Source organism: Salvelinus namaycush, chromosome 40, assembly GCF_016432855.1.
Source record: "Salvelinus namaycush isolate Seneca chromosome 40, SaNama_1.0, whole genome shotgun sequence".
In the NCBI taxonomy this organism is placed as follows: Eukaryota; Metazoa; Chordata; class Actinopteri; order Salmoniformes; family Salmonidae; genus Salvelinus; species Salvelinus namaycush.
In genome coordinates, this window is record NC_052346.1 from 7,829,280 (window position 1) to 7,848,981 (window position 19,702).

The window sequence follows — 19,702 nt, forward strand, 5'->3', positions numbered from 1 at the left end:
TCCATAGATTAAAGCCTAATGAACTTATATAAATTGACTGATTTCCTTATATGAACTGTAACTCAGTAAAATCATTAAAATTGTTGCGTTTATATTTTTGTTCAGTATAGTGTAATAGCCTAAAATAATGTAACTATACCTGGCTTGTAGGGTCTCCTAAAAGATTACATATGTGGGGGACAATTTTGCTGAGGGTCAAGCCTTGAGCTCCATATCTGTAAGGAGAAAAAAAAAGTTTTATTTTTTTATTTGAATTTTAAATTACACATTGTAAGACAAAACAGATGAAATAGTAAGTTTAAACCATTACTGGCTATTATGAACTTACACATTTAACGTGGCGATAAGGCAAATGCAGACACTCTCCCTGGTCCTGTTGTTCTTGTGTTTGAATCCTCCTAACATTCGGTCCCATACATACTGCAAATAAATACATTTATTGTAGTCCGTTTTTTTATTATTATAATGAAACGGTTTATTTTCTATACTAACACGTAGGTGAGTCTACAGTACGTGCTGACATTACCTGTGGGTTAGCAGCTTGGTCCATGATCTTTAGCAGAAGAGCTTGGTCCTGGTCTCTGACTTGGTCCTTTGAGTCGCCTAGTCGATCTATCAAACTCGGCAAAACTAACGGGAGGGTGGGAGAAGGCAAGGACAAAGATATTCATTATGTGACAACAACTCAAGGTGAAAAGGACTCAAGAAAACGATGAATCATAAAGATGTGTTGTAATGCATACAATTGCCAGGGATAGCTTACCAGTTCCAATCTGTGTCCTAAACCGTTCCTGTAGTCTTGTTACTAAAGCTGTCAGTATGTCCATTCCCAACAAAGCCACCTAAGAATGAAGATCAAAATAAAATAAAAATTCATACTTACATTTTTATCTTAATAACATAGGCCATTCAACAAAAGCATAAATGTTAGACATTTTGAGAGAGAAGAATGCATAAAATAAAAAAATCATCCTTTGAAATACAAGCTCCGTTGCAAAGGATTGTGGGTAATGTGATAAATCTTGATTTTGTTCCCTTTCTAAAATGTTAAAAGCAAAGGAAGCCCTCAAACACAAATAATACATATTGTAACAACCTACGGATGCTGCTGTAGGACTACAGTAGAAAATAAAATACTAACCATGTCAGAAACCACTTTGAGGTTTGATTAGGTCTTGGCTGGCACTAAACAAGGTAACTTCCCTTGTCTTGGGGTGGCATAGGACACTCAATGAACGTGTAGTGAGAGTATCCCTGCTAACGCCATAATCAACACCTTAGCATCACCTGAGCTTCTTGCTTGGGCTATGGTGCAATTTTTGGAACCCCAGGGTTTATATTTGTAGAAAGAGAACAAGTTCTCAACAGTTTCCTGCAGTTTCCTGCTGTCTCATGTCCCCTAGTAGATAATTTCACAATGCACATACAACTTATTGCTGGTTGTAAATACAAATTCATATAAAAAAATGTGTCTGTGTAAATAGATGTAACTGCTGAAGACTATTCAGAAGTGACAGAACACAAAAACACATCATTTTAGAACAGGTTGTCAAGCGCTGTCTAGAGCTGTGAGCCTGCTGCAGTGCCCCCTCCCTCTGAAAGTCCTGCAGTGTTTGACTAGGCCTGCCTTCCTTCTTCATCAACAGCTTTCAACCTACTCCCATCTGATGCTGAAACAAAAACACAGCACTTCCAGCGCTGATAGTAAAAACAAACTGGTCTTTACTAGTAGGGTAATGACAGAAGCTAGCAAAAAGAGAAAATCAACTAAATCCTGATCATTCTTCACGTAGGGGTTTAGCCTATTCATTGATTCCTAGCCATTCATATGTGGCATTCTCCTCCCCTCTACTTGTGGGGGCCAGCCCAGGTAGATAGACACCAGACAAACTGGGTCTTATCTGGGGTAGCCTAATGATAGTTTGTAAAATAAGCTCACCACTATCGCCGTGGGAGTCCATGTCCCCATTACTGTACTGCTCTCTCTGAGCAATCACTCTGATTGGAGGGGACACCGTTTCTAGAGCAGCACAGGGTGCAGCGTTCTGATTTGCTGCGAGAGGTAAGCTGTTTTCTATGCGTGTGAGTGCGTGTGTGTGTGTGTGGCAGCAGAGTTGTTGCCATGGCTTCTCCCTTCATCACACACAGAGTTCAGAGGTCAGCTCCAGCCTGAAAGCACAGACAAATCAAAGCAGCGAACCCCTCGCTTGAGCTCAGTCGACAGATTACTCAACATCAGAGCTCGACAAAAACAAGCTGTGATACTGTCGACAGTGTCCCGCTCCGCCACCTCAATGGAAGAGGCAGTTAGAGACTCTGACCACTGACAGTCCGGCTGGACATTTGTGGAGTTGGAATAGCTGTCATAAACAGTCTGGGGAATTGTATCAGCTAGGATAATAGCCTAAAGCTTGGGTAGGGGGCCGAATTGTCTGCTCTGCTGATAACATTAGTGTCCCATATTATACTATGGCCTTTCAGCAGTGCAGTGATTGTGTAGTTAGCTAGTGTTTGCAGGACAAGTGTCCCTAGGGTATTACTGTCTCTAGTGGATACAGATCAAACACAAAGGATTCAGGCCACCAAACAGATAACCATCCCCTTGGTGAAGAATGAATTCCTTACTGCTCAGCCTTCATCTTGTGTTTGTGCCTGTACTGAGGCTGAAGACCTAACAGTGAAAGAATGGGTGGGTGATGTAATGTTTTGGGGTGCTGGACATGTAGGCTAACTAGGCTTAGGCTACATCTGATGAATCACAATCACATCTTTTCTAGGACTGGCAAGGTGAGATCTACTCTGGTGGGATCTGGGGGTCGAGAAGACGTTCAAATTAACAGAGTACTAGGATACACAGGGATCAGACACCAAGTGGTTTAGAGTCCATCCACCTCATTCTGCACTGTTCTTTATGACAACCAGCTATTAAAAGCCCCATGGTAGTGAGCAGCCATCAACGGCCGTCAGGAGCTAACCCACTGGTCATTTACAAAATAGCCTCCAACACTCTACTCAGCAAACTGGATGCAGTCTATCACAGTGCCAGCCGTTTTGTCACCAAAGCCCCATATACCACCCACCACTGCGACCAGCATGCTCTCATCGGCTGGCCCTCGCTACATATTCGTCACCAGACCCACTGGCTCCAGGTCATCTCTAAGTCTTTGCTAGGTGAAGCCCCACCTTATCTCAGCTCACTGGTCACTATAACAACACCCACCCGTAGCACGCGCTCCAGCAGGTATATCTCACTGGTCATCCCCAAAGCCAACACCTACTTTGGCCGCCTTTCCTTCCAGTTCTCTGCTGCCAATGACTGGAACGAATTGCAAAAATCGCTGAAGTTGGAAACTTCTATTTCCCTCTAACTTTAAACATCAGCTATCTGAGCAGCTAACCGATCTCTGCAGCTGTAAATAGCCCATCCAATCTACCTACCTCATCCCCATATTGTTTTTTTATTATTTACTTTTCTGCTCTTTTGCACACCAGTATTTCTACTTGCACATAATCATCTGCACATCTATCACTCCAGTGTTAATTTGCTCAATTTCAATTACTTTGCTACTATGGCCTATTTATTGCCTTACCTCCTCACGCCATTTGCACACACTGTATATAGACTTATTTTTTTCTATTGTGTTATTGACTGTACGCTTGTTTATTCCATGTGTAACTCTGTTTTGTTGTTTGTGTCGCACTGCTTTGATTTATCTTGGCCAGGTCGCAGTTGTAAATGAGAACTTGTTCTCAACTGGTCAGCTCATCACTGCAGTACACATGAAGGCCTATAAAGCAATTCACCTAATATTGTGCACAACGAGCCTTTGTGTGAAGTTTGAAGCCACAGGACCTGTAGGTTATAATCTCCCCCCAGGTGACAGTCTCACACACCCTTGCAGAACTATGTCCCAGTGAATGACAGATTCTTTCCTATACTTGTGTTACACCAGTACCTTTCACCTTATGGTTATTGTGGCAAGGTTTTGGCTGCCTGTGACAGTGCCATCCTATGGTATCCCATACCTTGAAATTGCTGGAGTTGACCCAGTTGGTAGCGACACCATCCACCATTCTGTCCAGCATGGTCTGGTCCTGCTCCAGGTCCTGGGACTTGTCCTTGTCCAGGATGGAGTCTATGATGTCTTGGCCCACCTGTAGTCTCCGACCCAGGTCCTTCTGCATAACCTGCTCCATACAGTACTCCATATTCCACTCCATAGTGTCTCACCAAAGGTATAACACCACAATATCACGAGACAAGGAAAAATGTATAGGCCTAGTCTGCTCACAGAGAAGATCTCAACTGTAGTGTAGGCCTATATCCCAGAGATATTACACACTTTCCTATATCCCAGAAAGTGTGTAATGTTTATCCCAAAAAGTTGACCCTTTATTTCAAGGGTATGCTGTGGAGATGAAATCACGGGGAAGGCGAGAATGCAGAGATAACAGCAGTCCAGTCAGGAACTGTCCAGAGGTTTTAGGTCACTCGTGTTCCAGATCAAACTACAAATATGATCAGTCGTGGACAAGAGGACTGAGGATGAAGAAGAGGATTGCTGAAATGATTGTACTTCATTCTTCAGTAATTCTTCGCTTTCTTGTGGACCTAAAATCCCAAGGGGATACAGAATTATTATAACAAGTACTCCAAACAATAGGCCTCATTGTAACACAAACTAAGCAACACAGTGTAATTACAGTCAGTGTAACAATTAGTAGCTAGTTAATAACAATAGTATTTAGCTGGACTACTGAACTGAGAATTACACATTAACGTTACACAGCAATAAAGCCCCATGTTTATTGAAGCATCGATACACAATTTACTTAGTTAACTTTAGTTACCTAGCTAGTTAGCTAGCTACTGCACATGTTGTATAAGTTGCTAGCTAGTGTTATTGGTTTAGCCAAGCTAGCTGGCTAGCTTAGTAAATTAGATAGCTAGCTAGATAGCTTTTGTGCTAAACAAAACGGATAGCTAGCTAACTTGAAATATGACGAATTATTTGCTATAAAGACAAATAACTATCTAGCTAGTGAACACATTACTGTTAAATAGTTAGCTAGCTAACGTTAGATGAAATGCAGCTAACGTTATAAACCAACACTGAATCAAGGAAAGCAAACGTAGCTGACGTTAACTAGCTAGATGAAGCTAACTAGCGACTAGCTAGTTAGCACGCCAAGCTGGTTCACTGTCTCCTCCAGCTAGCCAGCTTCCGTTGTCTAACTGTCTCTAGCAGCTACCAGCAAACACTGAAATTATGCTAACAAATATCAGCGGTCAATTCATTTACACTAGAATTAGGCAATTCTCGTCACTAATTTATCAAGGGATTATTAACTAGCTAGTTAGCCAATTACCAATCATCTGCATCCAGCCGCTCGTCTCAGTTCAGATTCGTTCGGAAAAAATCAAGAGCCAGGACACTGGACTTCCAGCAGTACTACTAGTAAGTTAGCAGACGATGAACCCGCACGTACTGTATGCGTGGAGCCAAGTACAGTACTCACAACAAACGTTATGTAGCCTGCTAGCTAGCTCGATCCAATGTGTGATGACATCATCTAGCTAGCAACAGTTACTTGAAAAAATATTCTGCTAGCTACGTTAGCTATTTGGTTTACAGTAATAGTTTCCAATGAATGTCATACATTTGTAGCTTGTTTGGACGCCAACAGTGCCCTCTGCTGTCTATTACTGAAAGCTCACTCTCACTTTCAAATATTTTATTGCAAAACAGTAAACACTGACAATTAAAGAGTTTGTACAGTGTGTTGTTCGTGTTGTTTTGTATCTCAAATAGTTTGTCTTATTTTATAATAAAACATGTAATAATAAAACACTGTGTAAATAACCCTATTTCACTTTGTAGAACTAGCCTTTGAATTTTAAAACAGTGCAGGTGTCAAACGCAGGCTATTATGGGATGACCTTATCTTAGAACTTGGTCATCCTTTTTAAAATAATGTGATCATAACCTGTTTGTCAGTAGAACCTCAAAATAATATTATAGCAACCCTCAATTATTCCTTTTCCACATGGTTCCTTGTGTTTCAACATCACATATGACAGATATTACTAGCATGTGATGAGTATCATATGCCTCCTGCAATTTAATTATGTCTTAAACTTTGTATCTATGTTATAATACAATTACATAAATATCATCATCAGCATGTAATATCATTTTATTTAATGTCAGAACCGTGTACATTGCAAATAGTATATATTGTGCATCACTTAGACGTTATTTACAAACACCAACAAAAGTGCAAATGTCCGTTTTCTGTACCAGTTCCAAGTTACAGCAATGTTGAACAACAGCTCATATTAGAATAATACATATAAAACGACTACAGTAGTGTTCAATTGCTCGAGATAATGACAATCGATAGTTTCTCAATACAGTAGTAACAATGGATGGATGGATTTGAAAAAAAGATTAATAAATATGGAATTATCTTTCAGTATGAAAAGACAAAGAAGGAGAACCTAGTGTGGCTAAATCCACACAACCACTGTGGCTCTTGTCTGAAGTGATATGTATCAAATGAAACAAAAAAAAACGAAGTGAGGCAGGTTCAATATTTCCACAGTTATTTTCCACAATTACATTCCCTCAGCATATTAAAACAAAACCTATGAAACTGGTGAGGAACAGCATGGAGTGAGAACTATAAAGTAACACGAAAAACATTGGACTTGGTGGCTCTTTCTGATTCAGCTATTTTTCTTCCAAAGTGCATTCTTCATCGCAAAAAAAAAAAGTCTGGATAAATTAAATCAATTGACATTATATGCTGTCTTCTAGCAAATACATACAGTACCAGTGTTAAAACTATGTTATTACAGTTCAATATTCAGAAACATTTGAGAAGCCGCAAATGTCAAAGTAACATCAACATGTGAAATATACCCTGGGAACAATGGGTTCTAAGGGCCACCAACTTAACATTGGCTACTTCGACTGAAGTCAGTTACAGTAGGCGTTGAAGCGGCACTGAAAACAGAAATATGGCGTCAGCGGCACATCAAACTAAAACAACTCATCATCCCAGACATAAGGTGCTTCCCTCCTTGCCATGATTGGCACCTCTCTCCCTTCATCTCTCCCTCCTGGTCCTCACACCCCTATTCCTCCACCCCTCCCTCTTGGTCCTCCTTGCCTGGTCCTCACACCCTCTTCTTTTATCTTCCTTCCTTGTCCTTACACCCCTCTTTAATCATCCTTCCATTCTGGTCCACACACTCTTCATTTATCCATCTTAGTCCTGATCCCCCTCTTTCTTCACCCCTCTTTCTCCATCCCTACATTCTAAACACCGGGGGGCTGTATTTGAGGAGCGACTCTTCTTCATTACAGGTTACAGTAGCGTTTGACTATTTACAATCTGAGGGAGGGGAGGGGCAGAGAGGTCCTTGGGATAATAAAACTTCTTCTTCTTGGGCCACTAGTTAAACATGATGGATTCTGGGTCCTGGTTCATCATCTGGGCCATGTGACGGAGAACATCCTTCTTAGTGATGATGCCCAACAGACGCCTAGAGAGACGGGGGGGGGGGACAAAACAAAACACAAATCATTCCACCATCCAATAAACCTCGGAATGATTCAACATAATCTAGTCTTCATAAATCTAACACCAAAGTAAAATGAGCCTATTTTAGAATACTGGTCCGGTTTCCCGAAAGCATGTTAATGCTAAGTTTATTGTTAGAACCTTCATTAGGAGCATACTTAAATCTCCTGTTTCCCAAAACCGTCGTTACTATAGCTGCACTTGATTAAGAGTATTGTTAAAGAGCAAGCGTTAGAATTAGACGCTTCAATAGTTGTAGCCATAGGTGATAATATCTCATAGGAGCTGATCTGTCGTCACTATCGTGGAATAATTCTAAAGTTAAGGTAAAATTTGAAAGGGAGAACGCTGATCCGAGAGCGGTCTTTCTTTCGATCCTGTTATTATCGCCACATGCATCAACAGCGCATTTAGCGATCGGTCTGTCCGCGTGGTGTTTCGGGAAACGCACGTTACACCTTCGGCCGTCGTAGGAAAGAGCTGTTGTTGAAACAGTAGTTAGCCTAAATTCCATCGCTATCGAAAAACTGTGCCCTGGACTGTATTGGTTAATTGACTGACGACAGACTCACCCGCTTCTGGTGACCAGACACTGTCGGAGGCCCAGCTTTCTGAAGATGTCCACCACGGTCTCCATGGGGGTGTGGTCCGTGACGGTGAAGGGGCTGAGGTTGAGGATGCGCCGCAGCTTCAGGGGCTGGGGGTCGCAGGCCTCGGCCACCTGGGGGTTGTCCTCCGTGAAGTAGACCACGGAGCTGCTCACCACCCCGTCCTGCTTCTGACGGGCAGTCTCTGAGAGGGAGAAATATCAGCTGTGGCTCCTCAGACCCGACAGATAATAATCAACCGACACATTAAATACAGTATTGTTCAACACATGCTGATGGTTTTAATTTCACGGTGAAAACAACCTAATGGTACAGTCCCACTATTTTGTTAAACGGAACCAGGACTTTTAGCACGTCAGATATTGATGTCGTAGAGGGAGACCAGAGAGAGGTCATTTTGGAAGTGGGTTACTCATTTGAAATGAGTAACCCACATTTTGGAAGTGGGTTACTCATTTCATTTTGGAAGTGGGTTACTCATACTCACCTTTGCCAAAAAGCTTCTCAAATACAAGCCCCTCATATCACGCTTGTACAGCCTTGGATATGAGTGCAAGTCGGGTAGCACTGATATTTGGCAGCCTCGGCCATGTTACATAGGCTTACAGTACATGGCCTTCAGATTGCAGGCCCGCCTAAGACTTGAGCAAAGCAATTAGCAAGGTACTGTTCTCTTTCAGCTGTTATGGCATCCTAGCTGTATGAAGAAGGTGCTTTTTGTATCCTTCTATGCATCCAAGACCTTCAAAATATCTGAATCATTCTTGATTGTAATGTGATTTGTGGATTTGAATAAAGTATTTAAAATGTGTGTGTGTGTGTGTGTGTGTGTGTGTGTGTGTGTGTGTGTGTGTGTGTGTGTGTGTGTGTGTGTGTGTGTGTGTGTGTGTGTGTGTGAGAGCCAGGGTTAATGTCTTACTGATGGCCACAGTGAGTTCCCTGCGCTGGACGAAGCCGATGAGGCGCTCTGACTCTCGGGACACGACCACAGGGAAGCCGTTGTAGTCGGTGTCCTTGATGAGCGTCTCCACGTCCTCCACCGTGGTGCTGTCCTGGGTCAACACGGCCAGGGGGGGCTCACTGCGCCTGGGACGCATCACATCCGTGGCCAGGGTCCTGTGTACGGATCACATTGGGAATTCTTAGGGTCTGTTTCCCAGACAACAGATTAATCCAACTTCTGGAAGCAAAAGCATGGTCAATGGAGAATATTTTTAGTTCAGGATGCTTAATTTGTGTAAAACCAGCCCTTAGAGAAGGGGTGACTCCTGACTACTGCAGGGTTGAGACTTGACTAGGGGAGGGGTGAGGTTCCTCCCCTGAGGAGGAATGACAAAGTTCCTAATATGTATCCCATAATACCTGTGTGTGAACTCGTCCCTGACGTCCAGATAGGGGTAGCCGTTGAGTTGGATGTGGGACTCGTAGATACCCTCCTTCCCAAAGGCGTCCGCTACCCACTTACTGGTGACGGCTGCGGCCATGAGGGGGACGATGTACTCCAGACCACCGGTCAGCTCAAACATGATGACCACCAGGGACACGGTCATACGGGTCACGCCTCCTATAACGACAAAACAAAAGGGGTCAACCTGATGACTTGAGTGTTTATTTAATAGTGGGAAGTAATCCCTCCCTGTTTCAGTCTGTTTTCTTCCGTTTGGTGCCTAACGAACACTACCCTAATGACGACTCACCCAGACATGCGGCAGCGCCCACCATAGCGTAGAGACCTGGGGTAACACAGTCGGCTCCGGGACGACACCAGCTCTTAAAGATGATCCAGTCGTGGTGATGGTAGGCCATCTGCTCCACAGCGATGCCCACGATTCTCCCAGCGATGGCCCCCACAGCCATACTGGGGATAAACAGCCCAGACGGGATCTGAAGACAACACAGAGGACATAAAACAACATGGTTGAGAGGTGATCTGAAGACAACGCAGAGGACATAAAACAACATGGTTGAAAGGTGATCTGAACATAACACAGAGGACATAAAACAACATGGTTGAGAGGTGATCTGAACATAACACAGAGGACATAAAACAACATGGTTGAGAGGTGATCTGAACATAACACAGAGGACATAAAACAACATGGTTGAGAGGTGATCTGAACATAACACAGAGGACATAAAACAACATGGTTGAGAGGTGATCTGAACATAACACAGAGGACAAAACAACATGGCTGAGAGGTGATCTGAACACAACAATCACCCAAAGAGCACAGTTATCCTACTCAAAACTTGGTAACATTTTATTTTGAAGGGCACCTACATCAAAGGACCTAATATTTTCATATTTCATAACCCATACATAACGCATTCATAAGCAGTTCAGTAACACTTCATAACTGCTTACGTCAGCGATCATAACCCCATCTAGCCATGTCGTACAGCAAACTGACCTTCATGCCGAAGGTGAAGATCGTTATTACAATCTTAAAGATAAGAGCCAGGGCCAGCTGCCACAGAGCGCTGTAGACCCCGGGTCCAGCAGGGCGGTCTGGGATGTCGTCCACCGGACGGCTCATGTTGGGGTTATTAACGTAGTCACACAGCTGAGAGGACTCCAGGGCACCGCAGTCGTTGAACAGCTCGGAGATGAGCTCGCTGGTGCTGCGCCGCGTGTACGGGTTAGGGAACGCCAGGACCGCGGTAATACCCGTTATCACGATCACCTTAAGTCAATCAAATCAATCAGGTTTATTAATAAAGCCCTTGTTCACACCAGCAGTTCTCACAAAGTGCTTAACAGTAAACCAGCAAAGATCTGAAAAAGCAAGCAAGAAGCAGAACCTGGCATTATGTTTGAGTCATTTAGCAGTTGGCTCTTATCCAATCAGTGCATTCAACTAAGATGGGCCAAATCACAATCATTGCATTAAGACATTCTTCTGAATAGCTACTATCTGCTAAATCAGTTACCTCGAGGACGGGGTACTTCCCCAGCAGAGTGGTCTTCCTCCTCCTACACCAGGCGATGTTCCCCCGGATGAAGAGGGCTCCCCAGAGGCCCCCGAACACCCCCAGCAGGATGAAGGGGACCAGCTCAGCCATGTACCAGGGGGTGTGGTACTCCACGTAGAACAGGACCAGTCTGCTGTTGCCGAACGGGTTGATGGCGCGCAGGGTGAAGGCCGCCACCAACGCAGCGAAGAAGGAGCGCCACAGAGTCTTCAGAGGGAAGTAGTAACTCACCTGAGGAGGACAGAGATTACATAGCGACGGCACTTCTACCGAAATACTTTCGTGTTTCAAAGGTAATGGACGGGAAAAATAACGGCAACATATCTGGAAGTGAGATGACGTTTGATTGAATGGACACAGCAGGTGATTTATAACGGACTTAAGTATACAACACCTCCTCCAGGCTGAAGAGAACTCCTCCAATCGGAGCTCCAAAAGCCACTGACACCCCAGCAGCAGCAGCAGCCGATAACACCTGCACAACAGACAAGCCGAGTTACATACAGACTACACGAAATACTTGGATAAATTGTTTAATTTCCCCAACTTGTATTATTTCCGCAAAAATGGGAGTGTAATGGGCTATAACCGTACCTCTCTGCGCTTGCCCTCATTCTTGCTGTACTTGGAGAACAGGGAGCAGAAGAGGTTACCACAGCAGCAGGCCACGTGGACCAGGGGCCCCTCCTTCCCCAGGCTGAGCCCGGAGGACACAGCCAGGACCAGGGTCACCGTCTTGATCAGCAGGGTCCACTTCCCCAGGTACCCCCGGATGATGAACCCACTCAGGATGGTCTTGATCTACCCAAGACGACACACAGCAGCCCCTCATTGGTATAACCTTTGCAACTGCGCTGTTATCGGAAATGAACGCACACTCTTTTCAGCCAATGAAAACGCAGTATTTAAAATACTATCGTATGGTTATTTTCTATTGGTGAACGGTACCATTTCAAACACTCACCTCAGGAATACCTGACCCACAGGCGTAGGGGGCAAAGACCCTTACTAGAGACACAGCCAGGAAAGAGAATAACAGCGCCCACAACACATACAGGAAGTAATTCAACACATACGCCCCGGGACCCTGGAGAAACAAGAACAGGTGGAATGTATGGGTTTAAGGAACTGATACACAATCATCCCACTCTCTATTACAACAAACACCGAGTTAAACCTCAGAAACTGAGAGAGGTTACATTTCCCCAAGCCACACCCCTATATCTAGCCACGTGACAGCTGCCGTTCGTCGGGCTAAAACACAGGCTCAGCATTGTGGCTTTAAATCAAGAGGATATCTGGTTAGCGATCTGCTGACCTCAGAGTGACCGGTCATCAGCTCGGCCCACTTCTGCCACTGCGGACACTTGTCTCTGTCGTCGAAGGTGGTCTCGTTGGAGGTCCAGCAGCACTGCTCACGGCTATAGTACAAAGCAGACAGACACACCCCTTCTTTCAGATCGGTCATCCAGTCCACAGCCAGGTCGATCACTCCAGCCAGCGTACCTACACGGGAGGACACACAGCACGAGATCACAGATCACACTACGCAAGGGAACGGGCAAGCCTATCAAAAGGATTCAGACCAGACGTGGTATTTCACAACTCTGGCTGTGTGACTTGGGATTGGTTGTGAAGAGAGCCATGTGTCATGTCATGTGCGTGCAGCATGAATCCCGGCACCCAGGGGCAAATCCCACGCGCGCCATACTACAAGAGACTAGCGCAGCACCAAAGGTGTAAGACCTTTGCAGGATGCCTCTGCGGTTCCTACCTGTGAGCATTCCTATGAGCAGCATCACCACCCATCCTGACCAGGCATCCAGAAGACTCTTCATCAGCTCCCAGTAAGACTCCTTACTCTTGGTGGTGATCTAGAACAACCATCAATCAACCATCAGTGGCAGGTTCAGCGGATCATCAGGTTAACATAATCAGGTGGACATCATAGAGTTTTTCTATGATGATTATGAAGAAGAAGAGGATGAAGAAGAAGAATTATATCCTCTGGAGATGAAGAAGAAAATGCTTAGAGTGTAGAGCTGTGTGTGTGTGTGTGTGTGTGTGTGTGTGTGTGTGTGTGTGTGTGTGTGTGTGTGTGTGTGTGTGCGCGCGCTCGCTCCCCTCACCTTCCTATGGCGGTCTGTGTCGCGTGACTTCTCCCGGAGCCAGTCAATGGTGTGGAAGTCTTCGTAGGTGCCGACGTCTGGGAAGGGCTCGTCCAGGAAGTCCATCAGGTTCCCAGTACCATTCATCTCCTCTGAGGGAGTGGCCCCAGTACTGCTGGCCCCTGGACAGAAAGACAAAATACGATTGTCTAATGATGGTCTTCACACATGTCCAACGGCAATAAGCTTCTGCTTTATCCCAACGCCTCGAAAAGACACACACAGACAGAGGTTGAAGAGACCGCGAACCCAGCCAAGTCAGGTCTCCGATTCTCAACACTGTATGAAGCTCAATAATACCCCATGGGATGTATGAAATTGTCATTCTTGGTATTCGGGTGACCAGACAGACCTTGTGATACTGTGTCCAAGTTTTAGCTTCAGTTTGGACATTAGTCCTGGGCAGACAGTGGGCCTATTTTATGTTCTTACAAGCATTTTATTGCTAACTACATTAGCAGCTTACTTGGATACATGGTCGCTATAATTCTGTGATTTTTTTCCCCTCTGAAGGTAGCTACGTCATGCAGAGGTAGTGACAACAGTAACGTTACTGAGCAGTCAAGAATACAAGAGTAGGCTAGCTACTTGCGGGCCATGCATGAATACTGAATTACAAATCATTGATCAGTGATAGATCCCTTCATGTAGCTATTAGACATAGATAGCTATATTAAGTAGATATGGATGTAATGAGACCGATAATGTTAACGTTAATGCTAGTTAAGATTTGGCCAGATATGCTTCTCCCTTTATTAATTATGGCATTACTAGACATGCAATGAAATTTATGCTTACCGTCTCCGTCCATTGTTCACACGATCCCACTCCTTAAAATAAACACATCTATATCTCTTAGCTATATAATCACCAATATAGAACGCATTTTGATGCTGTGTTAGTTCGTCACCAGCCAAACATGTTTAGAAAATACAGAGAAGAGGACGTCATAGGTTTCTGCTTCCCACAATGCATTTGCTCAACCTGTCAACGCATGAAGGTGGAATTGTGAGTAGTGAAATGGCGATGCCTTGTGGCTGAAATAAATAACTTTTTTATCCGTTTATTCATCTGTGCGTAGGCTACTGTTCACTTAGAGAGACCACCAGACCGCTAAACTGCCTCTATAAAGAGTGTTACTTGTGTACTATTGTGTGTTGAAAATGTTTGTTCTTCTCTCCTTGTCATGGCCTGCATATTCAGCCTCCTACTTGGGTCACAAGCTCTGTATGTCAGAGATCTGATACAGGAAAAAGGAATGTATCACCGGATATTGTTCCAAATCAAAGAAATGCACCACTTTGAGTACCTCTGTATACTAAAACAATCACTTGATTTCTTTAAAATAGCACTTAATAGACGGGCTATTTAATGTATTTGATCAATTCAGAGTCTCCTAAATCTATAGATGACATGTCAATGCCCTAGCAGCAGCATAGCTTGTTTTGTCTTTTTAGTTGATATAGCAACCAAAGGATCGGATGTCTTCTCCCATTTCCATCAGCCTTATTTTAAAAGGTAGACACGGTCAGTAATTCCGTAAACTTAAATAGCATTTTCACCCTGTTTGTGTGTGTTCAGTGGCGTCATGCCCATAAAGGGCACATTAACCGCCTCCAACGTTGTTTAAGAAAAATTGTCAGTACGTCCAACCGGCCTCACAAGCGCAGACCACGTGTAACCACGCCAGCCCAGGACCTCCACATCCAGCTTCTTAACCTACGGTATCGTCTGAGACCAGCCACCCGGACAGCTGATGAAACTGATTAGTATTTCTGTCTGTAATAAAGCCCCTTTGTGGGGGAAAACTCATTCTGATCGGCTCGGCTTGGCTCCCCAGTGGGTGGGCCTGGCTTCCAAGCGGATGGGCCCTCCCAGGCCTATCCATGTCTACGCCCCTGCCCAGTCATGTGAAATCCATAGATTAGGGCCTAATGAGTTTATTTGAAGTGACAAATTCCCTTATATGAACTGTTACTTTGTAAAATCAATGAAATTGTTTAAACGCATTACATTTTTGTTCGGCATAATTTGGCAAAGCTATGTAGCCTATTGATTCCTTCTTGATGAATAAATCAAATATTTTTTACATAGAATTAGCCATTATGATTATGGTTCTAGATTGCAGGGGGGAATGTTCTTTCGGGTGTTTGAAAAATGCAAAATTCTTCCAGAGGAGAATCATTATGCCCCCCCATATCCCCCCATCCTCACATACTCACATGACACCCCTTTGTGTGTGTGTGTGTGTATGTTTTATGAAATAAATCAGCATTTTTATAACATCCTGTCTGCATTTTAAAAGCATCCTTCGTAGGCTACAACCTCCTGACTGTGTGTGTGGAAATGGGCATCACCATAGATCTGAATGATGCTGTTGTTCAATGCGTCTGACTCTCACTCAGTCACTCTCTCCTGACCACTGAGCAAAGCAGCGGCGGAAGCGAGCCTCCAAGGGGAGGGCAACATGTCAGCAAGCCGCTACTTTCCTCCTCTCCACTGCAGATGATGTGTGCATGTTTTGAGTGAGCTACTGATCGCTTGAAGAAGTTACTCCCTCCCAGCCCATGCTGGTAGTTGTAAACCCTAATTGGGCGTACGGTCTTTTGAACAAATTGAGCCTCGATAGGAACCTACTGGCCGTAGCTTCCTCTCGCTTCAACTGGCTGTAGTTCAGAAAGACAGGAGTAGAGAGAAGCAGTCGGGAGCCCTGGCTGCAGCTGACTGTGGCACAGAGAGACAGGGGGAGCAGGCAACTCGGGAGCCAGAGCTGAGCTGAGCCGGAGAGTGGCCTCAGAGTGGGCAGCACTATGGATCCGGGGGTGTGCGTTCTGGAACTCCTCGGGATCCTCTTCTCTATTGGTGCCTGGATCTGCTCGCTGGCCACCACCATCATGTCCACCTGGCTGACCCTGTCCACCGACCTGCTGCCCGCGGAGAGCTATGAGCTGGGCCTGTGGGAGACGTGTGTGGTGCAGGACCTTGGAATTCTGGAGTGCAGACCGTATGACAGTCTCCTCGGCCTGCCTCCGGACATTAAACTAGCCCGGATCCTCATGTGTGTAACAGTGGCCACAGGCCTCCTGGGTCTCCTGCTAGCCATTCCTGGAATCTACTGGATCAACAGCTGCAACCAGGGGCCTGAGGGGTTGAGGGTGAAGAGATTGATGAAGATGCTGGGGGGGATATTGTGCTTGGTCGCAGGGATACTGGGTCTCATACCTGTCTCTTACATCGCTCACCTGACGGTCATGCGGTTCTTCGATGAGGCCGTGCCGGCCATCGTGCCGCGCTGGGAGTTTGGGGATGCCCTGTTCTGTGGCTGGACGGCGGGGTTTCTACACCTGGTGGCTGGCTCTCTGCTGGTCACCTCCTGCGTGTGCCTACAAGAGGAGCCCTGCACCTTACAAATGCCTATACCGCTACCGAGAAGACATACATACGTGCACACTACCAATACCCCACATAGGAAGAGGTCCATGGAATATGTTTGATGAGCTATTGAGAAGTGAGAACAGTAATCTCAGTAGCCTCTGCCCTGTCTCTATCAATGGAGAATAAAACACTGCTTATCTAAAGCTTTTTCATGCTTATTTACATTAGCTATAGTTATTGAGTACACTTGCTGGGACAAATCTTTCTCCATATATTGAGACAGAATGCTGGTACTTATTTCAATCACTCGAACAGGGTTTTGTGCATGTCATGTTTGCAAAAATATCCCCTACTGTACATTTATCAAACAGAAATTCTTCATGGAACCAAAGAGACTACAGCTTTAAAAGCTGCCATTTTCTTCCTAATACGTTGCTGTGCCTACTGTTGGCACTGTGGAAGAGATAGTGTGCAATGGTGCCAGAGAATTTGATGACAAGCAGTATATCGTCTGTGAAAGGACTGTAAACTACAATTCTGACCAAGGTTGATTATTCTGTATGTCAATGGTTGCCTTGGATATCATATCTTATCCCAATACCAATAATTTTTTACAGCATCTATCATCCTTATTGTCCAATAACTAAATGAAACCAGTTTGAATAGAGCTGGTTTCTCACTAGCAAGTGCATAAAAAATATATCCCTTCTTGATATTCTACACAGTTACTCAATCAACAAATGCATTACAGGAATAATTAATCAAGTTGTAAATAGAACAAACAGAAAAAGTATAACATTATATTGTAGAAAGCAAATAATAATTAATGTGAGGAATGCACTAAGTATTTGGGAATGTGTGTTTCAAATGGTGAAATATCAGGACTTGCTTGCAACAACTTGACAAGACAATGACTTCATGGATATTTGAGGATCTGATTGTATTTGTTTCATTTCTGCTGAAATTTCCACTATACATTCTCTCTAGTTAGAGGCCAATATTACTGATTTACCACATACATTATATCAGATATATACCAATATACATTATACTGTATATTGCTCTGTAGTGGTTTTCTGACTCTGAATTGATCAGACATTATAGTGCCACAAGGCTACATATCCTACACCAGTTATATCCATACCGTGGAGAAATCTGAATATTAAAAAAAGTTTATATTATCAAATAAAGAAAAAAATGACAAAAACCTGCCCATGATTCATTCCTAAGCATCACAAAACACCTGCTTGTGTTACACAAGCTCAAACTGTTGCTAGACAACGATGAGGAAGTGAGTTTAAGTGAGGTGAGATGACAGACCAAGTCCAGTGGAAACGGAGCTTAAGTCTAATTCCTGCTGATTTGGGTCTTGGTTCCTGGGCTAAGCTGTAGTTAATGAACATCATAATAATGATACGTAATGTGAGGAATGTCAGATTTCCTGGACATCGCCCATTACACACAAGCTTGCTCAGGCAGGTCAGGTTCTTATACTTCTTATACTACATTTTTAAAATTCAATTTCTCCTTTATTTATTTAGCCAGCTGAGTCCCATTGAGATATGAATCTCTTTCTCAAGGGTTCCCTGCACGGCAAAGCGGAAGCAACAGCCGTAAAATACTTCCTGTCTATTTCAATGCTATAATTTCATTTCCAAATGAGACCATATTCCCTATGCAGTGTATTACTTTTGACCAGGACCCATGAGGCGCTGGTCAAAAGTAGTGCACTATTTAGGGAATAGGGTGCCATTTGGGACGCACACTTGCTCCCGAGTGTGCTCTGCTACAGTTCCTCCCAGGTCTTCACATTACGAGACCCCGCCTGGACTTTGAAATGCTCGGACTGCTCCCCACTGCCTCCTGTGTCCATGTTGTCATCTGAAAGATCCCATTGTTGTCCTCTCACAATGGAAGTCATTATAGCTTCCTATGCTAATCGCTTGATCTATCATAGGCAGTGGTTGGTCCTACATCAGAGAAACACATGGAGCCAACCACTATATGTTAAACAGCAAACAGCTCTGTTGTCACATGTCACTTTGAAACACAATGAAAGGGAACATTCGAAACCATTCTATCCTACTTCAATCTCACAGTCACAGAACACCACAACAGCTCTGTTGTACAGTGCTGATACAGTTATGTTCCTTTCTCAGCAGATTGTGAAATGCCTTGTGGGAGATGTCTATCGCTTGGTGGTTAATGATTAGGGTCAGGGTGGTTAGGGTCACTATTAACGGTTAGGGTTAGGGTCAGGGTGGTTAGGGTCACTATTAACGGTTAGGGTTTGGGTTACGGGTTAAGGACAGGTTAGGTTCTGGTTACGGGTTAAGGACAGGTTAGGTTCTGGTTACGGGTTAAGGACAGGTTAGGTTCTGGTTACGGGTTAAGGACAGGTTAGGTTCTGGTTACGGGTTAAGGACAGGTTAGGTTCTAGTTACGGGTTAAGGACAGGTTAGGTTCTGGTTACGGGTTAAGGACAGGTTAGGTTCTGGTTACGGGTTAAGGACAGGTTAGGTTCTGGTTACGGGTTAAGGACAGGTTAGGTTCTAGTTACGGGTTAAGGACAGGTTAGGTTCTGGTTACGGGTTAAGGACAGGTTAGGTTCTGGTTACGGGTTAAGGACAGGTTAGGTTCTGGTTACGGGTTAAGGACAGGTTAGGTTCTAGTTACGGGTTAAGGACAGGTTAGGTTCTAGTTACGGGTTAAGGACAGGTTAGGTTCTGGTTACGGGTTAAGGACAGGTTAGGTTCTGGTTACGGGTTAAGGACAGGTTAGGTTCTGGGTTTGGATCTATGAAGTTCAATGAGATGTATCGATCTATTCCTTCACTATCAACGGAACTGTACCAACTTTAGTGTTGTTACAGAGTCATTTACAAAAAATAGTACTGTATGTTCAGTCTTAGCAAACATCGTAATACCCCCCCCCTAAAACATTATGCTGAAGGCAATAAGGAGGAGGTAAGACAATGAAGTCAATGCT

The 19,702-nt window shown here is 44.2% G+C and overlaps 3 protein-coding genes and 1 non-coding gene across 6 annotated transcripts in view; 2 read left to right on the forward strand and 2 right to left on the reverse strand.

Moving 5' to 3' along the window:
- LOC120033108 (CLIP-associating protein 1-B-like) overlaps positions 1-5,614 on the reverse strand; it is a 38,635-nt gene extending 33,021 nt beyond the window's left edge. For 2 of the 3 annotated variants that reach the window (XM_038979368.1, XM_038979370.1), the window contains exons 1-6: positions 5,371-5,609; positions 4,027-4,612; positions 764-842; positions 527-630; positions 329-420; positions 140-215 (exon numbers count right to left, since the gene is read on the reverse strand). In XM_038979368.1, the coding sequence (XP_038835296.1) occupies positions 140-215; positions 329-420; positions 527-630; positions 764-842; positions 4,027-4,221 (546 nt within the window). In that variant the 5' untranslated portion in view covers positions 4,222-4,612; positions 5,371-5,609. Of the gene's footprint in view, positions 1-139; positions 216-328; positions 421-526; positions 631-763; positions 843-4,026; positions 4,613-5,370 lie in introns of all 3 variants that reach the window. The other variant, XM_038979369.1, reaches the window with a different exon arrangement.
- Positions 1,198-1,327, forward strand: LOC120033784. Its single transcript, XR_005473994.1, has one exon. It is a non-coding gene; the product is annotated as a U4atac minor spliceosomal RNA (small nuclear RNA).
- Positions 5,615-6,180: 566 nt separating the features above from the next.
- On the reverse strand, positions 6,181-14,293 carry LOC120033434 (H(+)/Cl(-) exchange transporter 4-like). The gene is made up of 14 exons (XM_038979793.1): positions 14,138-14,293; positions 13,301-13,461; positions 12,946-13,045; positions 12,490-12,677; positions 12,136-12,258; positions 11,766-11,972; positions 11,566-11,646; positions 11,130-11,402; positions 10,610-10,882; positions 9,896-10,082; positions 9,561-9,762; positions 9,118-9,314; positions 8,163-8,382; positions 6,181-7,552 (listed from the first exon to the last, which is right to left on the reverse strand). Exons 1-14 carry the CDS (start codon positions 14,148-14,150, stop codon positions 7,462-7,464), a joined length of 2,316 nt encoding a protein of 771 aa, XP_038835721.1. The 5' UTR covers positions 14,151-14,293; the 3' UTR covers positions 6,181-7,461.
- Positions 14,294-16,149: 1,856 nt separating this feature from the next.
- On the forward strand, positions 16,150-16,833 carry LOC120033191 (putative claudin-24). The gene has a single exon (XM_038979472.1). The coding sequence runs from the start codon at positions 16,150-16,152 to the stop codon at positions 16,831-16,833; it is 684 nt and encodes a 227-aa protein (XP_038835400.1).
- Positions 16,834-19,702: the final 2,869 nt, after the last annotated feature.

Bases quoted from the DNA above. Each gene is read 5' to 3' on its own strand.
- LOC120033434 (XM_038979793.1), bottom strand. The intron at 10,083-10,609 runs GTCAGTTTGCTG...TGTTGTCTTCAG, and splicing joins TCTTCACCTTCGGCATGAAG to ATCCCGTCTGGGCTGTTTAT. The intron at 8,383-9,117 runs GTAAGACATTAA...TCTCCCTCTCAG, and splicing joins GGAACTCACTGTGGCCATCA to AGACTGCCCGTCAGAAGCAG.
- LOC120033191 (XM_038979472.1), top strand. From the start codon at position 16,150: ATGGATCCGGGGGTGTGCGTTCTGGAACTCCTCGGGATCCTCTTCTCT.